At 38.3% G+C, this 24,088-nt stretch overlaps 2 protein-coding genes across 2 annotated transcripts in view; both read left to right on the plus strand.

The window, feature by feature from the left end:
• The window catches only part of SERPINB7 (serpin family B member 7), a 29,414-nt gene extending 26,829 nt beyond the window's left edge, over window positions 1-2,585 (plus strand). The window contains exon 8 of the mRNA XM_087438842.1: window positions 1,536-2,585. Within this exon, the coding sequence (XP_087294968.1) occupies window positions 1,536-1,934 (399 nt within the window). The 3' untranslated portion in view covers window positions 1,935-2,585. The remainder of the gene's footprint in view (window positions 1-1,535) is intronic.
• A 1,655-nt stretch (window positions 2,586-4,240) lies between these two features.
• LOC101392064 (ovalbumin-like) lies at window positions 4,241-23,420 on the plus strand. The gene is made up of 9 exons (XM_087439322.1): window positions 4,241-4,399; window positions 4,590-4,681; window positions 7,511-7,693; window positions 10,125-10,175; window positions 11,171-11,296; window positions 11,997-12,114; window positions 15,279-15,421; window positions 17,742-17,897; window positions 20,444-23,420. The coding sequence occupies exons 3-9, from the start codon at window positions 7,526-7,528 to the stop codon at window positions 20,837-20,839; spliced, it is 1,158 nt and encodes a 385-aa protein (XP_087295448.1). The 5' UTR covers window positions 4,241-4,399; window positions 4,590-4,681; window positions 7,511-7,525; the 3' UTR covers window positions 20,840-23,420.
• Window positions 23,421-24,088: the final 668 nt, after the last annotated feature.

Here is a 24,088-nt window from a genome sequence, read left to right on the forward strand (position 1 = left end):
AGGCAGACATCATCACCATGTCCCAGATCCCCATATTCTTTCAGCCCTTCTTCCTCTTCTCCTCCCCATGAATTTGGCCTCCTGAGTCTGCAACCTGCAATCCCAGGAGCTAGATCTCCTCTCCCTTCTCTGTACTTCCAATCAAAGGGAATATTTATTGAGCACCTAATATGCCAGGCCACGTGCTCTATGCTTCATTTATATTGTCTCATTTGACACGAACAGTAAGTGAAGTGTCATACAGTTGGCATTTTTAAATCTAAAGTGTGACAATATAAAATGTTGGTACTCATATTAAATAAATAATTCACTTGATAATCTTTATAACAATCAGATTTTAGCACAATTATTTTAGCTTCAAATAATCTGCGATAACAGAAAAAGTACCCCAGATAAAACAAGCTGTAGATAACTCAAAAGATAGATTTGTTCTTCCTCTGAGTTTTTCTTTTTCTGTAACATATTGTCCTAATTGTGGATCGGATTAGCATAAATCTACATACCTACATAATCCTACACAACTAATGATTAGGAAGTTGGCTCTGCAGTGGGCTAAATGAGAAAAAATTCTAACTCAGAATAAAAAGTTATTACAGATTAACCACAAACTGGATAATTTACACACAGAAAATTTAAATTAGATTAAATTTGATTATATAAATTTAAGTCCTTGATAAAAATATCAGTAAGGTTTAATAGCAGTGGAAAGCTGTGTAGGATTCCAATGAGTCTGAATTTGAGAACAAATGTCCGTAAATGAGGTTTGTAAACAAGGTGCATGGAAAATCTTCCCATTTTAAGTGTGGAATAACCTATGATCAATTCTCAGTCATCAGGAGTTGGTGAGTTCAGTACATGAATCACTTGGGGGCAGCAATGGTGTTGGAGAGAGAGATGTGGGCTCCTGGCTGAGTAAGTAAGGTTTCTAAAGCGCACCTTGGGCACATCTCCCTATATTCTCTTGAGTTTCAGTTGTCCCATATGTTGAGTAGGAGTGTCAACTTGGATCCAAGCCTCCCAGACAGTGTGGGAGACTGTGCTGGGAGATATTCATCACCCAAGCCCTTGAGGCGAGAGCTCTGGGCTCCTTGCTTTGGGTCACCTGGGGTTCTTTGGTTTACTCCTGCATGCTGTGCAAGCATTATCATTTTCTATGTCTGTCATGATGGTGAGGAAACACTGATTTAAATGACTGCTTTGCTCCTTTCTCCCTCTGATGGTCCCTGATCCCCTAATTCCTTCACCTGTGCATTGTGCCGCTTTGGCCATATGTGTTCATATGTGGGCAGAGAACAGAAGTGCCCTGAAATACAAATAAGTCACACTTTGTCATAGCAGAGCAAATTATACATGTGATTTATTAAAGAGCACTTGAACTACTCACTTTAATAATTTTCAGTCACCTCCAGGACCCATTGACATACAGGCAAATATGCAGGAGAGGATAATTATGGAAAACCATATCTCTTTGTTGTTGTTGTTTAATCTGTTTCTTAACCATATGGTTCTAAATTGCCTTTTAAATATTTCTACAGATTGAAAACAACCTGACCTTTCAGAATCTGATGGACTGGACCAGTCCAAGAAAAATGAGCTCTCAGTATGTTGAGGTGTTTCTTCCTCGGTTCAAGATAGAGAAGAATTATGAAATCAAACGCTATTTAAGAGCCCTAGGGCTGAAAGATATCTTTGATGAGTCCGGAGCTGATCTCTCTGGTATAGCTGCAGGAGGTCGTCTGTATGTATCAAAACTGATGCACAAGTCCTACATAGAGGTTACCGAGGAGGGCACAGAGGCCACGGCTGCCACAGGAAGCAACATTGTAGAAAAGCAACTCCCCGAGTCTACGGTGTTCAGAGCTGATCATCCATTCCTATTTGTCATCAGGAAGGAGGACATCATCTTGTTTAGTGGCAAAGTCTCTTGCCCTTGAAAATCCAATTGGTTTCTATTATGATAGTCCCTACACCGTCAAGGAACCACCCCAAGTGGATAGATTTGAGTTTAATTGGAAGCACGTGGTGTTTCCTTTCGTTTACTTCCTTCTAACGTTGGTCGGCCGAGGATTTTGGTGACTTGACCCTTCTCAGACACCTGCTTGATGATCACGATCTTGCTCTCAGCATTTCTACCACCACCTGACTCATCCATTTCTGATTTCATTGTCTGTCTTCCCACACTCATTTCTACCAGTATCTCCCATGGCCACTTGCACACAGATCTGGGCATAACATCTGGAAATTGTGGAGTGCTCCACTGGTAATGACAGCGAGGAAGCAGCCCTGGGGATCTTTTCTGACACTCTGTAGCTATCACAGATATTCTAGTTTTATTGTAAATGATCTGGGAAGTAAGCCCAGCTGCTAGAAATAAGTGTGAAGCATAACTTTTTCTTGCTGACCTAAGAAGACATTAGAGCTTAGTTTAACATATCTGATTTGAAATCGATTTCTAATCTAGACGCTGAAAAATATGGATTTGGGATTGGGGGCCAACCAAAATATTTCATTAATAATTTCAAATGGATGTCTTTTGGCCTTTCCTTGATAGAGACCTAATATGTACATAGTTTTTCAAATATTAAATGCCTTTTAACTGTTGCCAGTTATTTACAGTATATTATTTCATATGCTATGTAGTTTACAAGTTTTTTCTCTGTTTATCAGAATAAAGAAATACAACAAATCTGTACAGTGTAATTGTTCTCCTCTGACCAATTGTGAGACTACCAGCTCTTCTTTTATTTTCCATGCCAAGGAAGCAAACATTAAAAGGAAGAATGCTTTTTAAATATAAATCTGATTTGGTTCAATGTTGTTAATTAATTACACGTGAAAGTTACTTTTACAGATACTACATAGGCTGATGAGCTAATTTTAAAGACTAGGATTTAAATTCATAAGAGGGAAAGATTATCATATATGAATATTTATAATAATCCATAAATAACTTTACAAAACAGATTTAAAATACCTTGAGAGTCAGTAGACCGTGCTGAACTTACTTAGGATTTTATAAACAGTATTAGCCTATTGAATTCTGTTTTCATCTCAAAAGACTTTTACCTGAATAGGAACTAGGTAAATCAGGAGTAGACTATAGCATGGCACTGTGGTGCCTGATACTAAACCTGGCAGATATTTTATTTTTAACAAATGTTGTGGAATCCATGAATATGGCATGAATGAGTTAATGTGGCATGATTTGAAAGATTAGAAAAGCTCCTGACTGAAATAATGTGATCACTAATCTGCCACACTGGAAATAACTATTAGGTCTTTCAGAGACCTTTATGGGGAGTGAAATTAACTGGTATACAGTGGTATGTTTTATTGCGAGAAACTGATTTTTCTGATTAATTCCATTCCCACCTATTGCCATTCAAAAATAACATATCCCTAGACTCTGTCTTTAGGTGGTAAAGATACAGGAACAGGATATAGGAGCACGCATTCCAATGGTGGCCATGTAGTTCAGAAGCATGGACACTCTTGTCTGCTGATAGGGTTCTCTGGGCAGCCATGGTGGGATGCAAAGCCACTGAGGTTTGAAGCAAGAATCAGAGAGAGTGAGAGTCAGGTCTGTAAGGAAATAGGATAGAAAAACTAATACCAGTTTGCCCTAAAATTTCAGTTCGTTGGTCCTGTCCATATGTCCACCTAGTGGTTAAAGGCCCAGCTCATGCAGAGAAGGGGTTGAAAAATATCTGAAAAACTGCTTTCTAAGGTCCCTTCATCTCTAACATTCTGAGACATCACTTTGGTCTCTCTCGGAGTTGGGGCTACAGCTGATCTGTAACTCGCTTCCTGTGGGAATCCTGCCTACATTTGCCATGAAACATGTTTGAAATCCTCACTCAGCAAGGGTTACTCCATTTCCGGATGCCTCTATGCCAGAGAGAACAGCATTTCATTCATTATGTCTCATCTTAGGAGTCAGAGAAAGAAACCTGTTACCAGTTCCCAAGGCAAAATGCCTCCTCTCTGGCTTTTAAAACCAATAATTTGCTGTCATAGCCAGAAGGTATGTGTGATATATACATACACATTACATTTAATTTTTAAGCATCTAATATATTTTGTTATTCTAAAGTAACACTCAATTTATTATGTAAAATCCGTGACATGAAATGTTTCCTTATTTTTTTTCTAAATCTCTTGGGTCATGTTGACCCAGGGAAGCAGTATATTTTACAATGCATACGTCAGCTGGCTCCCTCTCTACTGCTTTGTATAAATGCTTTAAATCACTTCACAATGCAAGGAAAAATGACTTGTGCAACTAAACTCTGAGAAGACAGGAGGATCAAGCTGTGGGTGCTGAGCGCTGTGTGTGTCTGTGTGTTGCAGATACAGCTCTGAGCTCACCCAGCAGAATTTTGACCAACTTGAAGACAAGGTAAAAATGCAAACATTAAATTGTACCTTCTTTGACATGATTTTTGTAATCAGTGATGACTTTTCTCAGAAAGTATAGGGGAAAATATTTAGTTGTAACCAAAGGAAAAAGACAGTGAGAGGTGCCATGGTTTGGGGATGTTGGTGGGGAGGCACAAATTGAAAACAAGGTGGTATGGTTCTCTTTTCAGCTATTCACACTTACTGAGTGAGCTTTTCGATGTCAAGGTTTCCAGTATTGTAGAGAGCCATTCCAATCACCAATCTTTACCCCCAACTTCAGGTAAGGACTTGAATGATGACTGAACTGATGCTGAATGAGAAATTTGTTTATCCATGCCTATGAACACCTAAGGAGAAATTGTGCTGTGTGGTAACAAAATTTATATCCTCTTTTTCTTGCTTATGTGTCTCTCTGGTAAATTAGAGGAAACGATGCTGAACGGTAAGTCAGGAAAATTGGGTGTTCATTCTGAATTTGATGTTTTCTAGCTATGTGGACTTGAGTAAGTCATGTAACCCCACTAAGCTCCCTTCAGCTTTCCCATTTGTAGAATTAATTTGGGGATCTGATATTTTCCTTCTCAAATCCATGCCTCTTCTTTGACTTAAATCCACATTACCTAGAAGGAGGAAGGAAGATAATATTATTGAATGTTCTATTCAGAGGCTTTATATTTGTTGTCACATTGAAAACTCACAACTTTGTCAGGTATCTGCTATTATCCCTATTTTATAAATAGGTTCAGAGAAGTCAAATAATATACTCACATGTATAGCAAAGGGCACAGTTCATGTTAGAACTCAATATTGAAAAGCTCTCCTTTATAAAGACCCATGATCAGCCATTTTAACTAATTGTCCCTTCACAGAGCAAACATGTGGTCTCGAATTCTGTGCATCCAATTAGAATTATCTGGTATAGCCAGAGGATGGTTTTCCATTGTAGGGTGACCATGAGTTACCAGGGCTCAGCTTCCCAAACAGCTGAATGAGGAGGGGAAAAACCAATGGGTCAACTGTCTCACAAACTCGGAGAAACAGATCCTGGTCTGCACATCTATTTTTATTTTCTTGTGAACTTGAACCCCATCTGATCCCCATTTTTCTCCCTCCTCCTATTCTATTCCCAGTTATATGACAAGGAGGCAACAGAAATATACTGATGTCTTAGAGGATTTTACTTCCATGTTGATGTGAACAGAGTGGTAGCTTTTCAAGCAAGTGGTAACATTTCTGGTCCCTATGAAATGTCAACCACACAGCCAGCCAAATTATTTAAACTTGCTCTTCTCTGTGTAAGAATTCTTAAGGCTGTTTTGTTGGAACCACACCTCTAGGCTGGGAAAAGTTGCTGCTGGGTGCCAAGGTATTAGCAAGGCATTATATAAGTTAATTCCTTCAGAAGAAAGAATTATGACTTTTCTATTCATAGTCTCACTCAAACCTGGCAACTACAAGTTTTCCTTCTCAGGTGCTCTCTTAGGAAACTTACCATATTGAGTCTCTTCCCCTTTTAAAACACACAGCATGAGCAAGGCAATTTCCTAAGACTTTTTAACTTTCCTAAGACTGATACAGTCCATTTGTATCTACAGCAGACAAGAGGAGAATTTCACTCCAATTCCAATATCTTAATGGAAGCCCCTTAAGGTATCTGTAGTGCAATATAAGTAACAGTACAGCCACCAAAAATACAGACTTGCAGCCTCCTGTTTCCAAAACTCTGACCAGATATCTCTAGCTAGGCCTGGAATAGGGTGAGGCAAGTAAGGCTCTTAAGGGAGTAAAATTTAAGGAGGCACTCATTCTTAGGTGCTGGCCCTTCGTTTATAAAACTCGGAGCATAAATGCCTCCTTCATTTTTGCAATGGGTGGCTCATCCTTAAGGAGAGGCTCATTCCCAGGGTCAGGATCACACAGGCACTGGGTCAGCACATTACAGTGAGTGCTTCCTTAAATTTTGCACCCTAGGGTTTTCCCCTCGTCCTAGTCCCCTCAGTAATCCCAAGAGACCATAGACTCCATGGCGGTTCTTCAAAATAGCCCCCCTACAAAGAAGAGAGATACAGAACATGCTTCTACAGTACATGGGGTCCCATTACTTGATTCCACCATGTACCAGGTAGAAGCAGAAATGCTAAGGTTTCCCATTATCCTCTAACCTCATTCCTCCAGACAGTGTCCAGGGCAAGGGAGGATTTAGTGACTAAAGAAAGAAAGGCAGGAATGAAAGACTGTCTTTCTGGAATGCCCTTCTTAAGTGACTTTGGGCTAGCTCCTTTGGAGAGGCTCAGAGCTCCTAAACCCTGGTGTGGTTGTGAGCAGCCACTTGAAGCTCTGCCAACCCCACAGACCCTAGAACAGGGAGCTCTGTCTTTCTGAATAAATATTTGAGGACAGCTTCATAGAAGAAAGTAGGATAATAATTCTGTAGGACTCTAACATGCTTAGTTATATTTCTTCCTTGCTTAAAAATATATATGAACTAATACTCTCTATTACACATACTGATGGCACCCCCAACCTACTGTGAGGAGATGTGCACTTCGAGATGTTTTCCAGTGGTGGGCACGGGCTTTGGCTGGTGTGTCCTTACTCTCGCTCAGTCAGTCCCTTTTGTGGGAGATTTTGAAAGCCTAGGTGAGGTCACGTGTCTATTGGGATCAAAACTATAGCCTTATCCTCTTTGTCATTACCCTAACCAAGTCAACTAACCTAAGCTAACAACAACAGCAACAATAATGACAAAATTCACTGACGTATTTGACCACTTACTTGCAGGCACAATCCCGGGCACTTTACAAACATTATGTAATTTAATCCTTATACTAATCCTGTGAGGAAGCTGCCATTTAGCCACTTTCACAGAAGAGAAAATAGACACTAGGAGAACTTAAATAACTTGCCCTGGATCATAAATCTGAATGTAGCAGAGTTGGACATGCATTTAATTCCAAAATCTGTGTTCTTTTTGCTTCCATAAAGCCCATCTTGGAACACTTAGGATTCACAAGATAGAAGTAATTCCTGTTCTAATTTAAAACAAACTGAAATAGTGGTGTTTTGACTTACATTTTTGCTGTGGTTGTTATTTGCCTTTGTATTCCAGACCCCAGGTAAAGGAATGGGCTCACTCAGTGCAGCAAATGCACAGTTCTGCTTTGATGTCTTTAAAGAGATGAGCTATGACCACACAGTGGAGAATCTCTTCTTTTCTCCCTTGAGTCTCCTGTCTGCCCTGGCTGTGGTGCTCTTTGGGGCCAGAGGGGACAGTGCATCTCAAATGGAAAAGGTATGTCGCAAACCTGCTTTCAGCCACGTCTAGAAGATAATCAAGTGACAACTTAAAACGCTGTCTTGTTATGGAGATTTCATAGATGCCCAACTCTGTAAACACAAGACAATGTCCACCTTCACTTAAGGTTACCTATCAAATTGGCTCTTTCAAAAAGGGTGCAAAAAGTGAGATTTCCCATAGCTCTGCTTTGAGGGGCAGGGATGAGTGGGCACAGCAGAAGTCAGAACAGGGAAAGGGATTCACTGAGGCCAACCTGGCCCAAGGCAAAACTGAGAGTCCCCACCTCCACCCCAACTCATATGCATCCTTAGCTTTCTAGAGGCTTCCTGCTGTGTGTCCCCATCACAAAGTGCTTTCCAAACTCAGGGCCGTTTCACATACTCCCAGATGAGACCCACTCTTTAAGTGTTTTGTTTTCTCAAAATACAACCTTTTGCTAGGTGAACTGAGAGTAATCTGTTTTAAGATACAAATAAGTAACTCAACTCAGATAATTTAAGAATGAATGGAGTGTTCTGGATTGTTCTAAATTGTGTCCAGCACATAGCAAACGCCCGGGGCCTCCAACACTCAGCACTCAAGAGGCTTTCAAAAACTATTTTTGGCGGCTGACTCAATAATTGTTGCCTGAATAAATTACCAATTATGGATCAAAGAAAGAATATTTTGCAAGGATTTACAATCCATACAATTACATTTCCAAAGAAATCACCAGCGTTTTAACTCAACCAACAATCTTGGGTGACTGGGAAAAGTATTTCTTAGCAGGCGTCTTTCAACATGCCTTAATCATCTCTCTGTTTATTGTAGAGGGAATGATTAACCAGTGGAACAAAGTTTCTCCCAGTCAAGAATTAAACAGGAAATGAATTTGAGAAGCTGGAGTCAGTCTCTGAATGTAATAATATATTTAAACTCACAAAAAATTAAATGTAAAAGCTCTTGTGTTCCATTTTATTCTACTTCCACGCATTGGGAGAATAGGTCCCAAGTGTCTTACCCATAGTAGATACTCAGTAAATATGTGTTTGTGGATAGGGAGAAGCAGTTGCAAAGGAGGAAGCTGTGGGAATCTTTACAAGTCATCTTGGGATGAGTGTGTGCAGAGTCGCTTCTCCCTCTCTCCCTTCCTTCAAAGTGAGAGACAGCCTGCTGGGTGGAGGCTCTCTCTACACTTGTGCATGCTTCAGGTTTTGCAACCAGAGAGATGGCGTGGCTCCCTGTGCTGAGGGCACAAGTCATGCAGAGAGAGTCTGGAGTGGAAATAATTCTTTGTCTCTTCTGACAACCAAGCAGCCTGAGTTAGAAGAGAACCAAAAAAAAAAAAAAAAAATGGGCCTGCCTGTGGCTTGGCGGTTAAGTGCGCGCACTCTGCTGCTGGTGGCCCAGGTTCAGATCCTGGGCACGCACCCAGGCACCGCCTCTCCGGCCATGCTGAGGCCGCGTCCCACATGCAGCAGCTGGAAGGATGTGCAACTATGACGTACAACTATCTACTGGGGCTTTGCTGAAAAAAAAAAATAAAATAAAATAAAAGAAGAGAACCAAAAAGTTCAAATTTTTTCCTTGCTGCTTCCCATACACAATGGAGAAAAATCCTTCATATTTGCATCCTCTTAATGATTCTCTTTTACAACTTTCAAAGACTGAGCCAAATGTTCAGAATTCCAGGTTCAACAAATGTGCTTTCTTTTGATGATGATGATGATAATGATGATGATGACAATGACCACTGAAGCAACACCAGGGGGCGCCATTCATGCAGAGTCCCTGGATTATGGAACAATATGTCCTGTGACATACTGTGAGCATGAAATCAGCTAACATTTGTGAAAATAGTTTTAAAATAATTATCTCTTATATGCATTCAGTCATTATCCTTGTATGCTCAATGAGTAACCAATGATATTAACTGCCCGCAAATGATATTTAGATTCATTCATTTATCCACATAATCATTCATTCTTCATTCAACAAATATTTATGGGATTCCTACTATGTTTCACAACTGGAAATGTAAGGATGAACAAAATTAAGTGATAATACAAATGAGTAAGCCTGGATTGATTTTAAAACTCTTTTTAAAACCTTCGGCTTGCATTCTATCCCAATGATTATACAGGTAAATATGCATACATACGAGTAAGCGCCTACATCTCACTGGTCACACTCTCTAACACTCTGCCGAAGAGCACATGAAAGATGTTTTTCAAACTCACCTTTCCTCTTTGAAATAATAACTTTTTTTAAAATAAGGAGCAAAACTAAGAAACAGGCAAGAGAAAAGTGGATGAATAATAGAAAATTCATAAAAATGTAAGAGCTTAGCATTTATAGCAGGAAAGTGATTTGCTATGTCACTACCTGGCCATTTGGAGTAGCATTTGCATCGTCTTTGAAAATAGTTCTTGGTTTCCCATTGTAGGTGCTTCACTTGAGTGAATTAACAGGAACTGGAAACGCTTCAAACGCAAAGGTATTTATAGTTCCTGCTTTCCTTTTGCTTCTCTCGTGGCAGTCCATCTTTAGGCCATGAGGACTAAAGGCTTGAGGCAGTAAAACAGAGTATTTATTCCTGATGTCTTTTGAGTCTAGAATATAGACACAATCAAATTCCTGTACATGCTGTTTTAAAATAATTAATCACATTGAGATTTGGAAACAAGAGATGACAAAATGGAAATTGTCAAAAAGTTGAGGTAGAGACCATTAGTCTTTGAGAAGAAGGGCTATTTCTTCCCTTGAGCAGTAGCATGGAAGGCAGACCATCTCAAAGAGATTTCACAAAGGAACCCCAAAAGCTACCCAGGCAGTAGAAGTGCTTCAAACAGTCCTGGACCACAGTGAGTGCCTGAAAAACACAAATATATCATTTTTTGAAAATATAACTAAAGATTGCTTATCTTTATAAGTTTTATTGTTAAACACTTTTCCACATTGCTGAGTTCTAGAGAAAATATGTAATGTATAGCTTCATTTGTCTAAGGTGGTCTGTAGCTTTCTAGATATAATGTTCCCGCTATTATCTATGGTGGGGCTACAAGGACCAAACTTTATTACCCAGAATTTTTATTTGTTACAAAATATAGTAAACATATTTTTTCTTGATGCCAACTGGACTAAAATTAATATGTCAGTGTTGACTCTGGGCCATCTGGTGGAGGAGACAGGACGAACTCTGACCAGGGCGTGAACCACACCAAGTCGCCCCTCACACCTGTGAGGTGATTATGATACGTCGTTATGCTGCCAGCTCTCCATGTATGATCAGATTGTCGGGTGACACAGTTTGATGAAAGGCAAAAATTTCAGTGTGTCCAAATGGTGGAATGAGAAGTCTATGATTCTATTTTTTCTTCTGAAATAGCATATCCTAATGCAAACCCAAGAGCCTCTTGTCTAACCTCAGTTGATACTTAAGTGTGTGATACCATGGTCCTCATTTTCAAGTAATTTCTAACTTCATCTTAGTGTAAACAAGATACAGGGATCCATTCACACATTCAAGCACTCCTTTCTGAAATCAACCTGTCTAGACACAGTCAAGTCCACATGGCAAGTGGAATATTTGCAGAAGAAGCCCATCCATTCCTCCCGGTGAGTTAAAATAAAACTGTTACCTTCCATAAGTAAGGTAGAAGCCTTTCCTTTCTCTCTTTATTTAACCTATTGTGGCATTGTTTGAGCTATCAAAACTAAAGGAAAATAGAAAATTACATATATATTTATTTAGATAGATATTGCTATATAAGAGAAAACACAATATATTTTATTATTGCATTTTATTACATGTGGAAAAATATAGAAAGTTGAGAATTCTAATTTTCAGATGCTAATTTGTAACACATTCAATCATGTTTGAGACAAGCCCAGTTGAAGCATAAAATGCATAAATTTTATAGTTTATGATTAAAAACAACAACCCTGACAAAATTTTGATATCAATAATAAAGGAGAAATTGATATCTTGGAACCTCAGGCTGAGGACACTAATTATTCTAAGGCTGATTATCATAACCATGCAGTTATGGGTAAGGTACAATCTCAGAGGCTGAAAAGAGAGAGAAATGTCCTTGTCATTGAAATAATATCCTGTAATAATTTGTTCATTTTACTCAACTCTCTACCTCAAACATGACAAACATATATACCCTAATTAATTGGGCCTAGTCCTCAGTAATAATGTTTTATATATTTCTGCCTCTATTTACATATAATTCCTACCATGTATGGTCTAAATGTATTTAAATCATAATTTACTTGCTACGTCTCTTATTTCTCTATGCTCACTTTATAGAAATATTTAGACTGTATTGAACAATTATATAAACTGAAACCTGAAAATTTGGATTTCAAAAATAATTTAGAAGAAGCCAGAATGCAGATTAACTCATGGATTGAACATGAGACAAAAGGTAAGAGGCCTCTTCTTTTTCTCCATCTTCTTCTTGTTCTCCTCTTTCTTCTTCTTTTAGGTATAATTTACATTCAATGAAATGCTTAGGTCTTAAAAAGTATACTTGGCAAGCTTTGACAAACATATGTCAAGATGCAGAACATTTCCATCACACTGAAAAATTCCTCCAGGCCCGTTCCCAAGCAACCATTGACCTGATTCTATCGGAGGTTAGTTTTGCCTATTCTGAAATTCTGAATAAGTGGAATAATATAGTATGTGCTTTTTTGTGTCCTGCTTTTCTCACTCAGCAGATTATTTTTGAGATCCACCCATGTTTTTGGATATATCAGTGGTTCCTGCCTTTTTATTGTTGAGTAGCATTCCACTATGAATATATCACAGTTTATCCATGCTTCTCTTGATGGACTTCTGGGTTGGTTCTAGTTTTGGGCTGTTATGAATAATGTCACTATAAACATTCTTGTAAAAGGCTTTTGTGTACATGTTTTTTTTTATTTCTCTTGGATAAATACTTAACAGAATTGCTAGGTTTTAAGCCAGGTGGAGGTTTACCTTTTTAACACACTGGCAAATAGTTTTCCAAAGTGGTTAAAACATTTTACATTATCACCATCACTATGAAATTTCCAGTTACTGCAAATCCTCTCCAATTTTTGGAGTGGTAAATATTTTTCATTTAACTCTTTTAGAAGGTGTGTAGTAGCATCTCATCATGGTCTTAATTAGCATTTCTCTGATGACTAATGACATTGAGCATCTTTTTTCATATGTCTATTGGTCCTTAATATATCTTTATTTATGAAATGAAGTAGTCTGTTCAAGTTATTTGCCCATTTTTTAATTGAGTTGTTTTCTTTTTGTTATTGAGTTGCAGGAATTCTTTTTTTCTCACTGAGGAAGATTCACCCTGAGCTAACATCTGTGGCCAATCTTCCACTAGTTTGTATGTGGGTTGCTGCCACAGCATGGCTGATGAGTGGTGTAGGTCCGTGCCTTGGATCCTAACCCACGATCCTGGGACGCTGAAGCAGAGTGCACTGAACATAACTACTATGCCATGGGGCCAGCCCCTAGGAATTCTTTATGTATTCTGGATATAAATATTTTGTCAGATACCTACCTAGCTAATATTTTCTCCTAGTCTGTGTTTTGTGTGTTTATTTGCTTAACTGTAGTTTTGATGTGCAGAAGTTTCAAATTTTAATGAAGTCCAATTTATCAATATTTTTCTTTTATGGTTTGTGCTTTCTGTATACTCTCTAAGAAAGTTTTGCTGATCCCAAGGTCACAAAGATACTTTCCTCTGTTTTCTTTTAGTAGGTTTATTGTTTTAGTGTTTACATTTAGGTTTATGATCCATCTCAACTTGACTTTCATGTAGGATGTGAAATAGGGATACAGATAATCAATTGTTCTAGTACCAAGTGTTGGAGATCTAAAGACAATTTTCAGTTTATAAAATGAAAACTAATGACATCGTCTTATCAATTTTACTCTTGAGAAGTGAGGACGCGTAAAAAACAGAAAATATTTCTTCTGCAACTTTCCCACTTATTGCTTTTGCTTGATTTCAGTAGAAAATCATTGCCAGATAACAGTGGTGATCTGCAAAACCGCTGACTTGGATATTCATTGTTTTCAGCACAGGGTGGTACCAGGAGAAATGTCACAGGAATGTCAAACCTTAATAGCTAGTGTGTTAGTTCCTCTAAACTTGGTAACTTAGTTGTTATATAAATTAATCAGGCTTTTTAACTTCAACAAGATACTTAACTTTCTTTTTTTTACCTGGAGGAAGATTTGCCCTGCCCTAACATCTGTGCCAATCTTCCTCTTTTTTTTGCATGTGGGACACCTCCACAGTGTGGCTGGTGAGTGGAGTAGGTTGCGCCCAGGATCTGGACCTGTAAACCCGGACAGCCGAAGCGGAGTGCACAGAACTTTAACCACTCAGCCATGGAGCTGGGCCCAAGTTACTTAGCTTTTAAGAGTCCTTTCTTTATCTGTAAATAGTGGTACTAGTAAATACTTATATGACGCTTAACTATATCACACATTGTTCTGAGTATTGTAAATTTATTACCTCATTTAATCCCCCCAAAAGATTGTGAGTTAGGTATGACTATTATCTTCATTTTACAGATAAAGCAACTGAGGCCTAGCAAGTTTAAATAACCCAGTCAAAGTCACACAGTAGCAAGTGGTAGATCCTGAACTTGAGCTCCAGGTTCCACGCTCTCAGTACGGGGCCATCCTGCCTCATATGGAAGATGTGGATGAATTCAGTAATTTCTCACTCATGGAAAGCTCATCATTCAACTGGCTGAGAGCTAATTCATTTTTTAAAAATGGCTGCATAAAAATTTAGGGTGTAGATAGATCATAATTTATTAAAACGTTTTTGGCAATATTAATACTTAAGCATATTTTATAGATATATAGATTTTTGATCAACATCCTTATGAACAATTTTGTAGAACTGTTGTAAATACTTTGTTAGTCTCTTTTGCATTGCCTATTCATTAATCCTCTTCTTGTCAATTTGTCAGAGCCCAATGCATATTATAGATATTAACATTTATCTTATGTCTGACAAATATATTTACAAATCTGTTATTTTTAGATTAATTTTAAGTTATTTTTTGCCATGTATATTTAAAATTTTTAGAGTCAAACATGACTATTTTTTATTTTATAGCTTCTAGGGTCCAGAATTGTTGAAGAAGTTCTTCCTTATGCTAAGATTATACATGTAAATGTACATGTAAGAAAATATGTGATATTTTCTCAGAAGATTTTCATTGTCTTTTCGTCTACATTTTTGTTCCCTCTGGAACCCAAATTATTATTAGTGCAAGAATTTTACCAAAGGTAGAGAAACAAAGACATAATAGAGTTAGGCAAGTAAATTTTATCAACAAGTTTGTATGACTACACACTCACATTGTTTTCTTTTGCATCTTGCATATTTCATTTATTAAAGAATTACGAAAGCTTTACGTATTTGCTCAAAAATCTTTTTGGCTCATCTGAAGATACTGAGTGGCAATTAGTTATGCCAGTTCAAAGATGGGTCAAAAACAAAAGCAAAACTAGTGAAAATAATTTACATTCCATGGCTGATCTAGAGTGATCTTACTACGTTTTTTCTTCCCAAAGGTGAGATCAAGGGCCTATTGTCACCCAACAGCCTCACATCTTCTGATCAGTTGGTGATAGTTAATGCCATCTCCTTCAGAGGGACCTGGAAGTATGCATTTCAGAAAGACCAAACCACAGCAATGGCTTTCAGATTGGATGAGGTAGTCTCATGATTTAATTTCTTTTTCTCTTAAAGGTAATCCTCAAAAATTTTGCATTAAAATATGTTAAATTATTTCTGGCCTTAGGTAGGTAAATTAATTGCCAACTGACTATCCTAGCTACATACTCTACAACGTGCAGACTTGGATTTATGATTTTTTTTTTGTTATTGAACCTTTCTTTTAAATTCTCCATAGTATTTTTACCTTATTTTGAAAGAAGAAATGCTATGTTTAGCACTACAGTTGTAGAATTAAAAACTGATGTAAAATATAGACTTTGAAAAGGTTTAAAGTAGCTTTGGGCTTTGGCCCAAGCTTAAACCATTATTAGACAATTCACTTCATGCAAACTAGAAATGAAGTCAGGTGATGAGGAATAACTCTAATGGACACCCGCAGACTAACAGGCAGGTCATTTGTAAAATGGGTGTGATCTTGAGAAGCAAAGCTAAACGGGTGAACAAGATCCACAGTCAAAAGAAAAGGTTCCAGGTATGCTGTCCTTCCACCCCTCTCAGTCTTCCCAGCCTCTTTTCTTAGTGCCCCAAAAGTGTGCTAAATATCAGCCTTCAACCAAAATAAGACATGTTATTCAGTAAGGAAGAATGAATCTGCATATGATAACAGTCCCCAAGCTATCAGATGTATTTACTCTATCAGACGCATCTACCAAGAAATGCTTGCAATTACTGGTTAATTTAAAATCTGTTATAGTCTACTGTAAAAATAAAGAGGATTTAGGGGGGCTGGCCCAGGTGTAGTGGTTAAGTGCGCACGCTCCACTTGGGTGACCTGGGGTTCACAGGTTCTGATCCCAGGCACAGACCTGCTTACCGCTTATCAAAGCCATGCTGTGGCGGTGTCCCATACAAAGTGGAGGAAGATGGGCACGGACGTTAGCCCAGGGCCAGTCTCCCTTAGCAAAAAAGAGTAGGATTGGTAGCAGATGTTAGCTCAGGGCTAATCTTCCTCAAAAAATAAATGAAGAAATAAAGAGGGTTAATACTTTTGAATAAATATTTTCCATGTAAAAGAAATAGTGAATGACTTTAAGGAAAAAATAATCCTCTAATCAATCACATTAGTCACATCTGGAAATATCTTTCCAAAGAATATTGTGGTCAGCTATGTAGGTCATAAAACAAATAGTAGAATTATATTTTTAACAGATGTGTTTTAAAAATGCAGATTCCAGGAAGAGTCTGATTTGCAAGAAGTGCTTGAGTATATGTATTTTTGTGTGTGTGTGTGAGGAGGATCGGCCCTGAGCTAACATCTGCCAATCCTCCTCTTTTTGCTGAGGAAGACTGGCCCTGGGCTAACATCTGTGCCCATCTTCCTCCACTTTATATGGGATGCCGCCACGGCATGGATTGCCAAGTGGTGAGTCGGTGCACGCCCGGGATCCGAACCAGTGAACCCCGGGCCGCTGCAGCGGAGCGCGTGCACTTGACCGCTTGCTCCACTGGGTTGGCCCCTGAGTATATGTATTTTTAAATAGCTGCTCCCCCAACCCCTGTAGGTCCATCCAAGGATCAGCCTAGTTGGGGGATCCCAGTATAAGGAAAATGGAGTGAAAATTTTAGCAAGATTCATAGACAGATACTTAAAGGGGTAAACACACCCAAAAGCAAGCAGACCCGTGAGAGGAAACAGTTAATAAAACAGAATCTTTAATTTGACAATAAAATCTGGTCCATTTGGTTTACATGCACAATGCAGATATCTTTAACCTGTTAACTAGCATTTCAAAGAGAAAAACATAAAATATATTTATAATCATAACTCAATTTCCTTAAAATGGCCCCATTATGAGGAACTCACAACATTTTGTTTGTTAGTTACCTTCTTAGCTAATTTGTAACTGTTTTGTAATCTGCAACTCAACGCTGCAGATGTGTCCACATTAGTCAGATTTTCCTTGAGCGGGTGAGATTTCTAAATCATGTTCTTGACAGGACCTATTTGACTTTTAAAAATGGTTATCGTGATAAGATCTTATGGTGCATATTTCTCAGCTCTTTGAAGTGAATTAACTGCTTCTGGGCATCAAAAATGTACAGTTGAAGAAAAACAATGTATGGAGAGATGCAAACCCTTTGTACTTCAGTAGTTCTTTAGTTTAGGCTACTCCCTCCCTTGAAATCGCCACAATAATGAATGATCATAGACATTTCTGTGGAAAGATGGATGGATTTTTTTTTTGTCATTCAGTGGGGATAGTTTTGGAGGATAAATATAAACGTAAATTCCCCATGCCTTAAATAGAAACACAAAAAGGGCCTGCCTTTGTTGTTCTCTGCTTTTACTTTTATAGTCCCGAAGCAAACCTGCGCAGATGATGCGGCTGCAAGGGCACTTTAAACTGGGCTCCATAAAGGAGCCTCGGGTCCAGGTCCTTGAAATGCCCGACGCTGAGGATCACCTGAGTATGGTCATCATCCTACCCAGAGAGGACATCAGCCTGGGGCAGGTAAACCACTGAGCCTTTGCAGCCACGGCCACAAGAAAAGGCTCTGCGCGTGAGGATTACACATGCAGAAAGTTGGAGGATTTAAGATAACCATTTACACTACTATGTAATGCAGTGTTATGTCCACTTAAAAAAAATAAGCAGAACCAACCCCCAAATAAAGTAAAACCCATGCACTAAGAGGTGGTTTGCGCTTGGAAAAATTTTAGGCTTTCAAAGCACAGTCATGCATTTCCTCTTTCGGTCTTCAAGGTGTGTTGTTGTTTTACGTGTATTTTTTATACATTACACATTGACACCGAATTTGGACCTGCTGTCAACCAACTAAATCAATTTCCACCAACACTCAAGGCCAAACGGGCAAACTCAACACTCAGGCTTCTCCCTTTGCTTCTTTCTCTGGTACTTTCCTCTGGGCCCCATGAGGACGCTCCTGTTCCACATTGTGGTTGTGTGTTCTGCTCTCAGCATCGGTGTGGACCTATCCTCAGCAGCTTTCTTTGAATCCCTGTCTTTCCTCCTTCTCTTCTGTTTGTTATATTTCTCTCAAGGTCTGTGTTGCTCCCACCTATTTCTTTCTGGCTACAGACTTCTCATCCTCCCCTTCACTCTTTCCTCATCCTTGCTTGCAAGGATCCTCGCTAATCCTGTGAGGCAAGCTAGGCAGGCACTGGTAGCTCACTGACAGAGGAAGAACCCTGGAGACCAAGCCATTATAGGATTTGCTCAATATTTCATAGCAAATTAGTGTCTGTGGTGTCATTAGAGCCCCATTCTCTGGCTTCTCAACCCACTCCAGGCATGGTGTTAAAATTGCTCAGACTCACTATGACCATCCCTGAGAATCAAAATCTCAGCTCTTACATATAAATATATTTCTACAAAAACAAATGTAGAAATAATATTATTGCTATGTGCTATGAAGAAAAACAAAAATGGAAATGGGATAGAGAGTGACAGGGTTGGGGAGCATCTATTTCACATTAGATGACCATGGGAAACCTCTCTGATAAAGTGAGATTTGAGTTATTGCTAACTAATAATTATTAGTGTTAGATGGTATTATTATTGCAGGCTTCCTTTTCCATGGTTAGACAACGTAGGAACACTGAATTTGTAGGTGGCATAATTTTGCCACAAACTCCCTGTAGGACTGCAGGACAGTCATTTAACCTCTCCAAACCTCATTTTATCTACACCATGAAGAAGTTAAAGTAGATGAATTCTAGGGTTTCTTTTAGCTCTTAATTTTGATGATCTTATGAAAGTTCAATGAAATGGCATCCATCTAATATAACCCACATCACTATATTATCAACACTTTGTGGTATATGTTAATATACCTGACTTGAGTCATAAAAATGGGACATTTTAGAATAATGTTAAGATCTCTGAAAAGTAGGCAAATTCTGAAGTACAATTACAGTTTGATAAAATGATCCTAAAGAGGGAAAAGTTGGGGGAAATTAGTTGGTCTTTATAGCCAACTAATTTTCTCCTGTTGTAATGTCTAATATTAATTCACCACTGTGATGAGGACAGTCATCCCTGGTTTCTTAAATGGTATGAGTTGAAGGTGGTATATGAACGTCAATTCTATGCAAAAAATTATTTTTCTGCTCAATTTTGCATTGACTGATGTCTAGTCTGCCTACATCCTGATAGATTCCATCCCCGATGTAGTCTAAGTCGTGGAACACGTGAACCTCCTCCCAATAAGGGCAACCAGAATGAGGAGAAGCTAGAAAAGATGTCATATAGGGAATGGATGAGGAAAAGGGCAGTGATTTAGGGAGTATGCCGATTGCATTAAAATATTTAGTTGCCATATGGAAGAAGAAATAGATTAACTTTGTGTAGCTCCCTGAATGAGAACTAGAAGTAATAGATGGAAATTATGGGGAAGGAGATTTATGGTCAAAATGGAAAAGGCCTTTCTTGCAAACTGAACTGTGCAACCATGAAGCCAGGCTGTTTTATAAAAAAGTTGGACCACTGATAATTTAAGATTATTTGATTCTAATGATCTAGACATGTTACTTACTTTGATATAAATTCAGTCCCTATGGATACCTGACTAATGAGAATTTCGGTTTGCGTTCAGGAAGAAAGTTATATTGGTCAGTGTAGAATTATAATTTTTACCATCAGAATTGGAGAATCTCAGGTTCCAAAGATGTCTCCTAATGCGGCCAATAGAAAAGGATGGGTACTTACATAAAGTGTACAATTATAATGCATAAGTTGAGCAGTTTATAAAGAAATCAGGAGAGGAAGAAAATGGTGATTTATTTTTTTTTCCAATTAGCTCTTGGATTGTGTGGCACATCATAGATTCCAGAGTTAGATGTTTCTTCTGCAATTCCTACACATGGCTGCATTTTTCCTACTTACTCTAATAGAATCTGCTTTCCAAAATTACAATAAGTAGTAGCCTTACCTGTGCATAACCTCACTTCCAGCCCTTAGGATGTTTCACATTTTGCTATATTTTTATTTTTTAAATAAAATTTTTCATATTTTGCTTCCTGCTTTTTTTCCTATAGGTTACCAGGGAAATCACTTATGAGAAACTAAAAAGCTGGATAGGCCCAGCCAACATGAAGGACACAGCTGTGGTTCTGCACCTGCCCCAGCTCAGACTTGATGAGCGCCATGAAGATCTAACTTTCATATTGGCGGCTTTGGGAATGACTGATGTCTTTGACTACTCAAGGGCTGACTTGTCTGGCATAATTGCAGGAAGAGGGCTTGTGGTCTCCAAGATAATCCATAAGGCTGTGCTAGAGGTTACTGAGGGTGGTTCAGAGTTCACATTTACCAACCAAACAAGCAAAGTGGAAAATCCTGAAATCTTCAAAGTGGATCGTCCTTTCCTCTTCTTCATCCTACACAAGGAAACGAAGACGATTCTTTTCTATGGCAGGGTCTCCACCCCTTAAGGAAGGGCATGAATTTATACTCAAACAACTTTCTGCTTCTTCAAATTAGCTGGACTTTATGAGCCTGTAGAATTCACTCAGTCTAGGTACAACTGAAAGAGATAAACCATGCTTCTTAGCAATTTTTTTTTTAACTATGTCACATAGAATATTCATCTCATCCTTCCTTGCTTCGGTTTACATTGGTTAAACAAGTTATAGCATGCCATTAATTGTACTTATTAAAAAGTTATGATCAACACCACTTTTTTCTTAGGTAGCCTTCAACTTATGCAGAACCTCATTTATAGCTAAAACTTGGAATGCCTTTTTTGAAAGAAACATTATGCAGTGTGATTAGGTTACCAAGTTAGTTCTTGAAAACTTGTTTACCTCACTTGCAGCTGAATTAATGACATTAGTAAGAGGAGCTAAGCTTCACTGGGTGTGTGGTATGTGTCAGACACTCATATGGATGACCTACTTTAATTCTCACCAAAACCCTGAGAGGCAGGAATTATTGTTTTCTCCATTTTAAAGTTGGGAAACTGAGACTTAGGTTTGGTAATTGAACACACAAGTAGCAAGTGACAGACTGGGTTTTCAAACCCAAAAGTTTTGGTACAAGACCCGTACACTTGACGATGATCAACCCTGTCCTCTTCACAATTCTGTATCCTAAGGCTCAGAGCCAGGGCTGCCATGGTAGAAAATGAAATAGAAAGAAAAAGAAGGGAGTAGTTTTCCTCCTTTCCTTCCTATAGGAATGGGCACAGTTTAGAAATAGCCTTTATAGAACATTTTCAAGTTTCCAAAGAAGTTTCATACTTGAAATCATTTAATAGGCAAATGTGTTTTTTTTTTAATGCTCATTTTTTTTCTGTGTCCCTGTCCACTTCTTAATTCCCACTTTATCATCAGCAAGCTCTTCTTTCTCCCGGCCTCCAGGTGCTCATTGTCTCAAGTCCCTCTCCAGAGGATCCCCTGGAACAGAATGGAAAGACCCCCGGATTTTGTGTGGGGGGATCTAAATTGAAATCCTGACTTTGTGCACTTAGTAGCTGACAAGCTTGGGTGAGGCATTAACCTCTGAGAGTTCAGTCTCCTCCTCTGCAAGATGGACAATCCAATCCTGTCTCCTTCACAAGGCTGCTGGGAGATTCAAAAGTTAACAAAAAAGAAAATGCTAGATAAGTTGTTAGCTTTCTAATTACAAGCTGCCAAAATGCGCAGCTGTCTGGGGCACTGCACAAGGGGCTCAAAGAATCCTCTTTGGGTCACCCCTTCTTTTGTTGTGTCTCTTTTTTTCTTTTCTACTTTCTACCTCTCTTTTGAAGAAGAATTTCACTCCTTCATGTTGTCTGCAGGTTTGATTATCTAATGTCAATTACTTACTTACCCTTGAGGGATAATTTTGCAATCATTCTGCATTTCTAGTTTTATTTGGTGGGAATTCAGAGAAACAGTTTTGAGCATTTTTCCCGGATATTTTAAATTTGAATAGTATCTCGACTTTTAAGTGAGCTGGGGACACACTCCAACTCACAACTAGTTCAATCCCTTCATTCATGTCAGAAATTGTAAAAAATTTTTACCATTCAACTTCAAATTTACTGATTTAATAAAACTAATATTAATCACGTCCCTTAACTCACTTGATTGGTAACTTCTATCAGGTGAATCATTCCAGTAATGTTTGTTCATTGTAATGAGATTGTTTCTCAATCTCCACTACCTCACAATTTAGATTTTAACAGCTTTAGGTTGGATACAGCAATTATATCTTGGCTGAACTGAACAAAAATTCTGTAATGTATAATTACTGAAGAAATATTGGTAATATCGTACTATTAAACATTCACTAGCTGCCTAAAGTATTTTGCATTGAGTAGCTTTGCATGCCCTATGGTCTACAGGTGACTTCGTACACCCCAATAACACATTCCCAGAATTTGTTGTGAACACCTTCCATTGTCTAAGCTGACATCTGAGTCACCATAGTTTCCAAATGAAGTACAGCCAGAAACAGCCAAAGAGGTACAAGCAGATAATTAATGCTGACCACGCCAAACAAGCGGAAAAAAGAAAATGTGAAAGGGTAAGGGGAAAGCATGCAATATGTTGAAACACTGCAACTTCTGGGTTTTTTCATTTTAATATTGGGGGGTTTTCTTCTTTTTAAACTTTTACATCCATGCCCCTGGTCAGTTATACAGGAAAAAAGAAAAGGGAAATGTAACTGGGGGAGGGTGACTCACAGTTTTGCAAACTACTTTCTATCAAAATAAAACTCGAAGAATCTAGTCATTAGTTAAACAGGATACACAGAGGTAGAGTACTAAACCATCTCATCTCTGATGTAAACAAAACATGCAAGTACCCCTCGCCAAGGATTGTCATTGTCAGGGACGTGTTTCTGGAGGGTGTGGCACCAGCTCTGCTGAAGGGAGCCCTGTTGGTCACGGAATGCCAGCCCTGTTCTTCCCAACAAGTAGAATCATGAAGCTTAATTGGCCATCATTTTTTATGTGGTGTCTTTGGTTCCGCTCATGAAAAAAATGTTACTGATAAAAAGAGGAGCTATTTAAGTAATTTTAATATTTCTTTCATAAATGAATTTACTAACTGCATGGATTTGTCCCCAAATGAATCCATTGATTATACTTGCTGAATTCTACTTTGGCTGTGTCATCAATTACTTGACCAGATGCCCTGTTGCATTAGTATTTTTTTCTTTGCTAAAACTCAAATGATTTTGACTTTTTTCAATACCTGCATTTCAATGTTGATTGCATAATGTGGGGTTGTAATTACATCTTTCCTCTACACTGATTATTCTAGTCCTCAAATTTTTCTGCCTTCTCCCTCCAAAGGCCATCACTTCACCCCTCACAGCCACACACATTTCCATACTCTTCATCTCATACCCTTCTTCTGCCACTTTCCACTCTTTCATTTTCATTCTTTTCTCCATGTTTCTTTCTGCTTCTCCTTTGGGGAAAGAGAAATTTTTCTGGGTCTACCAGAATATTATTAATCCATTATGGACTTACACCCCCAAAACTATTAATGATACTAAATGATGTCAAACATTATGTGAGAATAAGACATTTTTCTTTCCACTATAATGTGTTAGAACTTAACTTTAATCATAAAACCATCACCGAATATATAAGTAGTTTGACATCTTTGACTAACATATTTTGTTTTAAACAGCATAGGATTCACTTGATAGAAGGAAACACAATGCAATCAAAATTAGATTTCAAT

The sequence above is a fragment of the Ceratotherium simum genome, chromosome 14 (assembly GCF_057802395.1).
Source record: "Ceratotherium simum simum isolate JZ-2026a chromosome 14, ASM5780239v1, whole genome shotgun sequence".
Lineage (NCBI taxonomy): Eukaryota > Metazoa > Chordata > Mammalia > Perissodactyla > Rhinocerotidae > Ceratotherium > Ceratotherium simum.

What these genes read in the sequence shown, in the direction of transcription:
- LOC101392064 (XM_087439322.1), top strand. Translation starts at nt 7,526, where the DNA reads ATGGGCTCACTCAGTGCAGCAAATGCACAGTTCTGCTTTGATGTCTTT. An exon ending in AAGCCCATCCATTCCTCCCG is followed by an intron (nt 11,297 to 11,996) that starts GTGAGTTAAAAT and finishes CTCACTTTATAG; the next exon opens with AAATATTTAGACTGTATTGA. An exon ending in GATTGAACATGAGACAAAAG is followed by an intron (nt 12,115 to 15,278) that starts GTAAGAGGCCTC and finishes TTCTTCCCAAAG; the next exon opens with GTGAGATCAAGGGCCTATTG.